The 12225-nt window shown below is 42.1% G+C and overlaps 1 protein-coding gene across 4 annotated transcripts in view; it reads right to left on the bottom strand.

The window, feature by feature from the left end:
• The window catches only part of LOC138973115 (uncharacterized), a gene marked incomplete at its 5' end in the record, with an annotated part of 10613 nt that extends 1244 nt beyond the window's left edge, over positions 1-9369 (bottom strand). Inside the window, 4 exon segments of one of the 4 annotated variants that reach the window (XM_070345779.1) lie at positions 1317-1489; positions 4118-4282; positions 5210-5497; positions 9244-9369. In XM_070345779.1, the coding sequence (XP_070201880.1) occupies positions 1317-1489; positions 4118-4282; positions 5210-5497; positions 9244-9369 (752 nt within the window). 4 annotated transcript variants of the gene reach the window in all.
• Positions 9370-12225: the final 2856 nt, after the last annotated feature.

Here is a 12225-nt window from a genome sequence, read left to right on the forward strand (position 1 = left end):
AAACATTTAGTCAAAACTTGACTAAATGTAAAAAGAAAGGGAGAAAGAAAGAAACAAGTCGCGTAAGGCGAAATTACAACATTTAGTCAAACTGTCGAACTCACAGAATGAAACTGAACGCACTGCATTTTTACAGCAAGAGCGTATACTCGTAGCATCGTCAGTCCACCGCTCGATGCAATGGCAGTGAAATTGACAAGAAGAGCGGGGTAGTAGTTGCGCTGAGAAGGATAGCACGCTTTTCTTTATCTCTATTCTTTTTAACTTTCTGAGCGTGTTTTTAATCCAAACATATCACATCTATATGTTTTTGGAATCAGGAACCCACAAGGAATAAGATGAAATTGTTTTTAAATCGATTTCGGAAATTTTATTTTAATAATAATTGTTGTACTTTTAATTTTCAGAGCTTGTTTGTAATCCAAATATAACATATTTATATGTTTTTGGAATCAGAAAATGATGAAGAATAAGATAAACGTTAATTTGGATCGTTTTAAAAACATTTTTTTTTTTTTTACAATGTTCAGATTTTTAATGACCAAAGTCATTAATTAATTTTTAAGCCACCAAGCTGAAATGCAATACCGAAGTCCGGCCTTCGTCGAAGATTGCTGGGCCAAACTTTCAATCAATTTGATTGAAAAATGAGGGTGTGACAGTGCCGCCTCAACTTTTACAAAAAGCCGGATATGACGTCATCAAAGGTATTTATCGAAAAAACGAAAAATAAAATATCCGGGGATATCATTCCTAGGAACTCTCACGTCAAATTTCATAAAGATCTGTCCAGTAGTTTGGTCTGAATCGCTCTACACACACACACACACACACACACACACACACACACACACACACACACACACACACACATACATTCATACATACACATACACACACACACACACACACACACACACACACACACACACACACACACACACACACACACATACACCACGACCCTCGTCTCGATTCCCCCCTCTACGTTAAAACATTTAGTCAAAACTTGACTAAATGTAAAAAAATGAAAGAAAAAACAAAAGGGTCCAAAAGGGAAAATGACGGAAGAACGAAAGCAGGGAAAGACGGAAATGTGAAAAATAAGAAAAAAATAAGAATAGCGAGAAAGGAAGAGATGAGGGGAAGGAAGGAAGAAAGGAAGGAGATTAGGCTGAAGCAAATCAAAATTATATGGCGGGGGGGGGGGGGGGGGGGGTGTGGGGGGGGGGGGGTTGGATAAACAGACAGACAAGAATTCTAAAACAAAGTTAAAATTAAATTTTTAAAAAGTCTTAAACTGAAGCAGGTCTTACTTTGACGTCATCCTCGCCCTTAACGTCACAGATGTCAGGCGGGCCCCAGATGGCCCTGAGGTAACACCTGAAGAAGAGCGCCCTGATGATGTACTCCTTGCCCTTGCCGTTCACCCCAGCTGTCTTGGTGTCACACTTCGACTTGTCTACGCGGCTGCGATCGATTCCTAGACCTAAAAACAGAGAGAACACACTTGTGTTAAAAAATTCGGAATTTCTCTTCTGCACGTGCGACTGAGCTCGCTGACCTGGATGGGACCGATTCCATAGCTCGGTGCATGGTTCCAATAGTCATCACTATTACAATTGTCCGAATGCTGTGAAATTCAGGTCGCTTCCTCCCAGTGGAAAGCTAGCAGCAACAGAGCCAGGCTACAAAGTTGTGTGCGTGATTAGATGTAATCAGCCACCTGCATTTATGGCAGAATGACCCAGGTCTTTCACGTGCCACTGTGGTGACACGGGGGTGGGACATAGATACCGTCTCTGAGTCTGCACATAAATTCACATACATTTTGACTCCTGTCCATACCGGCCTGGATTCGAACCCGTGCCCCAAGGATCACAAGACCAGAGCTGTACCACCTGAGCTTCAAGGATTTAAAATGTGAATGTAGTGATCGGCAAAATGAAGAAATTGTTGACATGGGGGAAAAGAAGTCATCAAGAAAAAGATTCCTGTCTTTTGACGCGTACATAAAGTTTCAACCTTTGTTTCCGAACCTTAAAACACATTTCTGAATGTACCACATTCAGATGATAACATTGAATTGAATTGAATTAAATTAAATTAAATTAAATTAGATTAAATTAAGTGTGAGTTTAGAGGGAGCGGTCAGCGACCATAAACTCTATTTAAACGAGACAGATATGCAGCTAAAAAGGGGGGGGGAGGTGTTGAGGTAATGCAGGAGGAAGTGATAGCAGAGTCCCGTGGGAACGAATGCGGGGAATGGAAGAGGGTTGGAGGGCAGGGGGGAGGTGATGAGTGAAGGACAGCATCTGGAATGAAACAATGGTAACAAATGGGGGAGTCAGAGAGAGAGAGCGAGGACCGAAGTCATTAGTAGCAGCGCAGCGGCCAGCAAGCAAGTTCAGCGATTTTTTCAGTTCTGCAAAAATGGAGTTCAATTTTACTTCATGGGCAAACAATCTGCCCCAACCTGTGGTTGAGGTTCTGGAAAAAGAGGAGTTCACAACCCTCAGTGCTTTAAAATATGCAGGAGAAAAGGACCTGGAAAGCCTCAAGTTAAAAAGAGGCCACATAGTGGAATTAAAAGCAGCAGTTGCAGACCTGCAAAAGAAGTACGGGGGAGGGCCGTTGCGTGCTGCCGACCAAGTGGCACCGCCCCAGGGCCTTCTTGGCAACATGGCCACACAGTCTACCGCTTCACTAGGTGAGACATTTTTAAGAATTGTTGACTTCGTACCGGCTTCTATGGCGGTGGAGGAAGAGGTGACACTCGGGGAAGGTGTCACGCTCAAGCTGGCCAACAAACCAAAGTTGGACAAAGTATCCTCCTGCCACTGGATCGTCGCAAATGCAAGAATAATGGCAAAACTAATGAATGCACCGGACTTCGACCACGAAGCCTACCTCGGTTATACGGAGATGGTGGGCGAGCTCGGCGCAAGATTCTCCTGGCAGTCGGTACTCCTGTACGACGACGAGTACAGAAAGCGCCAGGCAACCAGCGGGTTTGCTTGGGGGACCCCCAACCCCCACCTGTCCACAGTGATTCTCCGTGAGCGTGCCCAAGTTCTAGGCAACAAAAGCGGCAAGGCCACGATGGGAAGCGGCGGTATTCGACGACCTGTGGGACCCAGTGGGAATGAGGTGTGCCTGCAGTACACAAACAAAGGCACATGCCTCTACGGGTCCCGCTGCAGGTTCGAACACGTGTGTGACACGTGTGGAAAAGAGCACCCCGGCAAAGACCACCAGGCGACAGCAAACACCAGTGCCTAGGATACAGCGCAGCGAACTGACAACACAACGGTAGGCCCCACCTATTCCAGCCCGTTCCCTCAATTAGATCCTCATGACTGTGAGTTTATAGGAAATCATGCATCTATTAGTGCAAAATCTCAAAGGTGGCACTCAGTGCTAGAGGGCGATTGTGACAGAGATTTTTTGTTAGACGGTATACAGCACGGTTTTCGGGTAACAGAAAAACATAAAACATGTGTGTTAGCAGCAGAACAAAGCAATCATAAATCAGCGTACGATCATCGCGACGTGGTAGAACAAGAACTGTTAGATCAAATAGCAAAAGGAAATTATATAGTGGCAAGTAAGAAGCCAACGGTCGTAAGCGCACTAGCCGCGATCCCCAAAGAAGATGGTAGCGTCAGGCTAATTCATGATGCCAGCAAACCAACAGGTAGGGCAATGAACGATTACTCCATCCCTGAGTCGGTGAAGTTTCAAACAGTCTCTGATGCGTGTGCCTTAGCGAAGACAGATTATTGGTGTGCTAAAGTCGATTTAAATTAAATTGAATTGAATTGAATTGAATTGAATTGAATTGAGTTGAATGGAATTGAATGGAATTGAATGGAATTGAATTGATTAAGATAGTTGAAAGGCACAATTACACACTTATAGTTATACTGCAGTATAACGGCTGCTGTGGATGCTTGGAGGGCAGGGTTTTACAGTGCAAGCTATTTCATCAACATGGTCCTAAGTCTACCCCACCCCTAAACACACACACACACACATACACACACACACATACACACACACACATACACAGACACACACACACACACACTCACACACACACACACATAGTCACCTGCATCGTGGAAGGCTTTACTCATGCGGATGGCACAGGTGTTGGGTCGTCCATTCTCGAAAAGCCACTTGGGTAGCCCCATGTCTTTCTTTAGTTTTGACAAGGCGTTCTTTTTGTAGTCCTCATACGTTGGGTACGCCTCCTGAAGAGTGTCGAACTTTGGACCTAAGTGCAAAAAATACTCAAAGCACGTTTGATGGCAAATACATTACAAGGAAACAGGAGCGAGATGATACGAAGGACGAGTAAACTGGCCGCCTGAAATTCAACTGTTTTCCTGCCGCAACACACACACACACACACACACACACACACACACAGGCACACGCACACACGCTCACACACACACACACACACACACAGGCACACGCACACACGCTCACACACACACACGCTCACACACACACACACACACACACACAGGCACACGCACACATGCTCACACACACACACACGCACGCACGCACACACACACACACACACACACAGGCACACGCACACACGCTCACACACACACGCTCACACACACACATACAGGCACACGCACACACGCTCACACACACAGACACACACAGACACACACAGACACACACACACACAGACGCACGCACGCACGATTGGTAATTGCCACCGAGGCGGGGATATAGCTCAGTTGGTAGCGCGCTGGATTTGTATTCAGTTGGCCGCTGTCAGCGTGAGTTCGATCCCAGGTTCGGCGGAAATTTATTTCAGAGTCAACTTTGTGTGCAGACTCTCTTCGGTGTCCGAACCCTCCCCCCATTGGGTGTGCACGTTAAAGATCCCACGATTGACAAAAGGGTCTTTCCTGGCAAAATTGCTTAGGCACAGTTAATAATTGTCTACCTATACCCGTGTGACTTGGAATAATAGGCCGTGAAAGGTAAATATGCGCCGAAATGGCTGCAATCTACTGGCCGTATAAAATTTCATCTCACACGGCATCACTGCAGAGCGCCTAGAACTGTACCCACGGAATATGCGCGATATAAGCGTCATTGATTGATTGATTGATTGACTTCACACACACACACAAACAACGGAGTTATTTCCCATCATCGGGTATTCACTTACGAGCGGTTGCATTGGTTGACGAATTTGTACACGGACCAGTTGTTGTAGGAATAGCAGTTGTCGCAGAAGTTGTTGACGGGATTGTTGTAGAATCAGTGGCTGTTGACGGGGTAGTAGGGGACTGGGTGGTAGGTAACTGGGTGGTAGATGACCCGGTGGTTGATGTCCAAATGACTGTTGACGGTGTTGTTGTTGTCGGTATGGTAGTTGGCCTCAGTGGCGTGGTTACCGAATCAGTGGATGTGGTTGGGAGAGTCACGACTGTCGTTGCAGACTGTATGGTCGAGCCTGTTGCTGAATGGGATAACATTGATGAGTACACTGGTCAGAGTCACGTTTCCAATTTTGACTCACATGAGCAATTGGTGAGTCTTAGGATTCATATGTGTTCGTCCGTACAGACGGACGGCCGGCCGGCCGCGGACAAAAAAACTTAACGTTGAGATTATCTTGGATGTTTTTCAAGGTTGATCTCTGAAACTGTGCACACTTTTAGGTTTCGATGAGCTCACGAAGTGACCCCAGTTTGGTTGACCTTCGTCAAATGTTTGGGTCACAGCAGGGTCATTTTCATTGTATAAAACTTAACATTTATGTTATCTCGGATGTTTTTGAAGCTAGAGCTTTGAAACCTTGCACACTTCCAGGGTTTGATAATCTCCCGACTTGACCTTAGTTTGATTGACCCTCGTCAAGTGTTGGGGTCACAAGGGTCGTGTTGAATTTATAATAACTTAACATTGACGTTATTTAAGGCGTTTTTGAAGCTAGAGCTTTGGCTTGTTTTCATCAAATTTCAGTCACAGCATGAAAATGTTTGCTGGAGAAGATTTTCACCATTGAAATATCCACTGAGCTATCAAGAAAATAAGTTGAGCTATGGTGTCATTGTTTGATTTGATCGCAGCTTAGTGTCTGGTTTTTTTAAGTCTTGACTAGACTATTTGTGATGACATCATGTTATGATGTCATAGTGTCAGAAATTAGGTTACACAAGTGTCTTGAGTATACATGTTTTGTTTGGGCTAGCCAATTACCTCAATTTGGTCAAAAAAGTGTAATTATTATGAATATGATTCTTGGTTATATTTTTAAATCTCTTATTTCACATTTTGGTGGATGTTGAGTAAGTCAGGCTAGCGATGGTGGTGGAAGGAGTTTGGGGATGGTGCAAGATTGAACATGTGAAATAATATTCTTAGGGTTGAATAACTAAATGGATTGATACAGGTCACATAAGGAGTTATCTTGAACATTATTGAAGGAAGATTTGGGATGGATGGATGGAGGGGTGGGGGTAGGGTCATATGTAGTGGAATCCTCCTTTTAAAACCAAAAAACCTCTGAGAAAATCAGGTCGTAAAATGGGGGGGGGGGGGGGGGTACACTTACAGAGGTTATGAAGAGAATATATTAGAAAACAGGGTTTTGAAAATGTCTTATCGGGAGTTGGGGTCTTAAAAGCGAGGGAGTCTTCTATGGGGTAATGTGGTTCAGGGAGGGGCGGGGGTAACAAAGGCGAGTCGTTTAAGCATTTGCTTTTCTTTCTTTTAATATACGTGCAATAATTTTTGTTTTAGTAAGAAAGAATGAATAAGTACAATACACAAACTAAAAAGTTAGAGGAAAAGGAAGCACAAACAGTCAAGTCATCAAAGCAACATACAGAACTAAAATAACGACGACTGTTCAGCTGCTTTAAGTTTTTGAATAACCATCATAATAATACTGTATGAAAATCGCTGCGGAAGAACCTTCGGATAAACAAAAATACGTATTTTGTCAACCAGAACATATTTGTTTGTTTCTTCTTAAGTATATATATGTTACAGTCAAAACGGGAAATCAGTCATTACGGGTAATGACTAAAAGTTTTAGTCATTTCCGGAAATGACGGTTTTGATCAGTCATTACTGGAAATGCCTAAAATCTTTAGTCATTACCCGTAAATGACTAAAAATATGCTCTAGACATTACCAGTAATGACTGAACATGAACTAAACGTTCTGAGATGAATCCCATTATTACAAAAATTGTGAGTCTTCATAGTTTGCTCCCCCACAATCATCTAATTTTTATCCAATTATGCATGATATTGTGTTTCCATACAATATTTAACATAAGTCAATATTAAACTTAGTAATAATTCAAAAATCAAGCAAAAACACATTAAATTTATTTGGTTGTAAAGGCTATAAAACACACAGAGTGGTAGACACGAAGGTTGCACCCGTGTGTGCGAAAGCCAATTGCTATAAAACGCGCACTAAATGCGTGTACTTCTCAGATCGGCCAATAGAAATGCTATATAGAACGCACTCCCTTCGCCATAAAGCGCTCAAACCCCGAACCGCATAATCTCTCAATCTATTCGCAACTCTGATGTTAAACATTTGTCAATCTTTTATTTCAAATACACATTAGATAAAATGAACAGAAATTTGGAATAAAGAAAAGATAAAATGAACAGAAATTTAAAGAAAATGGAATTATCTCTCTCTCTGTCTTTGTCTGTGTCTCTCTCTGTCTGTGCCTCTCTCTCTCTCTCTCTTTGTCTCTCTCTCTGCCTGTCTGTCTGTCTCTGTCTCTGTCTCTGTCTGTCTCTCTCTCTCTCTTTCTCTCTCCCTCCCCCTGTCAATACCCCTTGCAACTAAACCGTCTTGAACACACACTTTGACGCTGTAATGACAAATACACATTCGATAAATTGAACAGAAATCTGGAGTAAAATAGAATAAATCAATGGAAAATTGAAGTAAATCACACACACACACACACACACACACACACACACACACACACACACACACACACACACACACACGCACACACACACACACACACACATTTCATTTGTTGTGGCAGTTCAGGCTTTGGTGGCAGCGACTGTTGCATTTTATCTTTGATTTGTAGCACTTGCACCTGTTAGTGCGACACTTTTTTGTTCCTGCACAGTTGCACTTGATATAACCCTGCCCACCACTCTGTGATCCGCGAATAACTGTTTCTCGCAGGCTCAGGATTGTGTCACAGTTAAGGTCTGCCGTATCCAGGAGTTTTTGTGGACATAGTTCAAACCGGCCACTCCTTTCATACGAACCTTTTAGAATCCCATGTTTTGTTGCAAGAGTGTACGTGTTGTTATCTCGCCTTTTAGTCATTTCCGGAAATGACGGTTTTGATCAGTCATTACTGGAAATGCCTAAAATCTTTAGTCATTACCCGTAAATGACTAAAAATATGCTCTAGACATTACCAGTAATGACTGAACATGAACTAGCAGTCAGGCAATAAGGGTAAAAAATATTCACAAAGTTTAGTCATTTACGGGTAATGCCTAAAGATTTTAGGCAATTCCGGTAATGACTGATCAAATCAGTCATTTCCGTAAATGACTAAAACTTTTAGTCATTACCCGTAATGACTGATTTCCCGTTTTGACTGTAACATATATATAACTAAGATATGCAATCCTTTATATATACAATGCTGTACAATGCATTAACAAATTTGAGTTTTCAGCGTGACGATTGGGTCTGCTAATTTGACAGATTTACTACCAATCGTAATATGCGTTTGAGTGCAGATCTGTGTGATGACGCCGTTTATTGTAAAACCAAGGCAAAAAAAAAAAAAAAAAGTCTGTTTACGGTATCTCGACCGACCCTATTTTTTCGCGCGACCCTAGACATTGGGCATTTGGGAGAAAATAAAATAAAATTAAAAATTAAAAATAAAAATAAATATTTTTTTTTTAAAAAGTCTTTGTTTTTTTGGCAAAATAACTTAAAAATATGTTTTTTTGGGGGAAAATAAATAAATTAAAAAAATCCCGACCTACCGACCCTATGTTTTTGGGCCTATGTTACCGTAAACAGACTTTTTTTGGGGGGGGCCCGATTATAATTATGTAGACTCGAAAGAATGAATTCAACATTAGATTCATGTGTCACCCAACAACACTGTAGCATTTGCGCTTCTTTTACCTCTGACTTTTACAAGCGACAAGGAACTGGTGTTGTACAAACCCTGACCGGTGGTGACTTGGGTGGTTGCTGGAGAAGTTGTTGGCTGAGGGGTACTTGGCGGATTTGTGGCCGTCGTTAAAGATTTCAGAAAAGTCGTGAGTGGTCCTGTTGTTCCGGGAGTCGTGGTTGATGCTGAATTCAAATTAATCGCTTTGACATTTGAAAGAAGAAAATAGGAATAGGATTGCATTACAGCAACATTGCGGAAATGATGCATCATAATGCTTCCAAATTTGCCTTTTTGTCCTTCACAGACAATCCCACAAGAATCAGGTAAAAAAAAAAAAGAATATCATCTATGCAGAGAGCTAATTGCCATAGAAATATGCTTTTTGTCATTTGCCTGGACGTTTGAGAATTCTTCTCCATGTCATGCCGATTGACCTGGTGATACCTTCAAGGGTGTGTGTATAGAGATGTAACAATACATAAGCTGAACTGTACATTTCACACCTCCTACATACGTGAGAGAGACACTCGTGAGATAATAATCGTTCAAATCACACGTGTGTATATCATGTAAATGAGGTCATGTCAAGCATGTCTGGCAGGGACCTGTTTTTTCAACTGTTTATGATGCCAAAGTCACCGAGACAAACGTCATTATAGAAAAAAATTGCGCTCGCTAATTACCCTCGATGAATTTGTTAGAACTAACACGTCACGCCACACTTTCAGAGTGACGTTTCTTTTCTTTGACGTAATAGATTGTACGAGGCTTTAGAAGAGATCGAGGTTGCAAAAACAAGCGTCTTCAATTTAGCTGCCTCGACTGCAGGACATGTTCAGTAAAATACACGTAAGTACAGCATGTAGGATAAACAGAATACTACATGGCTTGCTGTGTCGTACCAGATTTACACTCGTTGCTTTTTCAAATAGCGAACAGCTCGCTTTCGCTCGCAGTTCAATATTTAAAAAAACAACTCGTGTAAATCTGGTCTTTCTTCTTCTTTTTTGTGTGTGTACTTTTGTGTTTTTGTGCCTGAAGAAGACCCTTAGGTTGAAACGTCGCTGTTATTCGTTCCGTGTTCGTCATTTTAACGTGAGTACATTGCTTTTTGGTCTCTTTATTAATCCAAACGACAAAAGCTGTCATCCATGCCGAAGTAGTGCAGAAATTCGACATTTTCTTTGACGAGAAAGAAGTCAATCAGGTCTTTTCGTGGTCTGAATTTGGAACTTTAGCCACTCGACGCTTACGAGCCTTATTTTACGAATGTTTGAAAGGGATCTGTTAAATCCCACAATGCACTTCTCGTGGTGGGGAGGGCTGGGCGTGTGTGATCATTATATTGAGTAACTTCGAAGCCCTATGGCTGTGATGATGTGGGTTCGATTTCATCTTTTGAAAACAAGTGTCAATCATTTTCACCGAGACAAGCCTCCTTCCATAGTTCTATCAACGAGTCAGAGTAAACTGTGCAGTCAATTTCGAGAAAGTCCACAGGTTAACACCAGAGTAGAAAAAGATATGGAAAACAGAATTTTAAGAGATGGGAGGCAATAATGTACTAACCTTTTATCGTCAAGTTAACTTTAGTTTTGGATTTGAATTACAGTATTAATCACTACTGGGCAGGGTATATTTTGAGCTCTGTGATAAAAGTAAGTGTTTGAATTTACTCAGCCATGCCGATAAAGCATACCAAAAACGAATCGACACTCGTGGTGCTAGAGAGCTGTGTTTTATCATTCCAAAGGAGCATAATTTGATAGAGCCATTACATTTTTTCACCTAACTTAGATACAAAGGACATGCACTCAATATTGCTTTGGTGACTCAGATCGAGAGAAATGGACACATGCACTCAATATTGCTTTGGTGACTCAGATCGAGAGAAATGGACACATGCACTCAATATTGCTTTGGTGACTCAGATCGAGAGAAATGGACACATGCACTCAATATTGCTTTGGTGACTCAGATCGAGAGAAATGGACACATGCACTCAATATTGCTTTGATGACTCAGATCGAGAGAAATGGACACATGCACTCAATATTCCTTTGGTGACTAGATCGAGAGAAATGGACACATGCACTCAATATTGCTTTGGTGACTCAGATCGAGAGAAATGGACACATGCACTCAATATTGCTTTGGTGACTCAGATCGAGAGAAATGGACACATGCACTCAATATTGCTTTGGTGACTCAGATCGAGAGAAATGGACACATGCACTCAATATTGCTTTGGTGACTCAGATCGAGAGAAATGGACACATGCACTCAATATTGCTTTGGTGACTCAGATCGAGAGAAATGGACACGTGCACTCAATATTGCTTTGGTGACTCAGATCGAGAGAAATGGACACGTGCGCAGACTACAGAAATGTTAAAATCTGCTTTTAAATTTGTCAAAACAGCCTTCAGGCGTTGCCTAAACATGTCGTGAACCCTTCCATACCAACACAATTACCTGCACATTTTGTTGTCGTTGTAATTGCTGTGGTGCAATACGAATTTGAAAAAGATGTAAGGCCATTAACGCATTTCTAAACAAAATCTTCTCAAATATCTACACCATTTACATGTTAATATAGGGCAGGGGTACAGGGGATGGCACGCACACACACTGCACGTGAACGCCTTTCAACTCCTCGTCCTTCAACTCATGCTGTTAATATGTCATTGAACCGTGCCGACTTCATCGCTGGTGTTAGTGTTACTGTTTTCATTACCACACACCTGTACTTTGAATCTCTCAGTATACTGCACAAAAAAGAAGGTCGACGACTTCAAACTTACGTAAACACAGCAATAAAAGGAGATATCAGGGAAGTCAATCCTTTCATATCATGCACGATTGCGTAGCACTTAAAGACATCTCTGTGATGTTACCTAATGCAACAAGGGTGTTTTTTCCAATGACATTTGAGATGAGGGGCGGAGCTGAGGTTGGGGTGAAAAGGGGGGGGGGGGGGGGGTGACAGGGGCTGTGGAGTACAATTAAAGGGATACTATTTATCTTGCTATGTTGTT

This window comes from Littorina saxatilis, linkage group LG8 (genome assembly GCF_037325665.1).
Source record: "Littorina saxatilis isolate snail1 linkage group LG8, US_GU_Lsax_2.0, whole genome shotgun sequence".
NCBI classification, from domain to species: Eukaryota; Metazoa; Mollusca; class Gastropoda; order Littorinimorpha; family Littorinidae; genus Littorina; species Littorina saxatilis.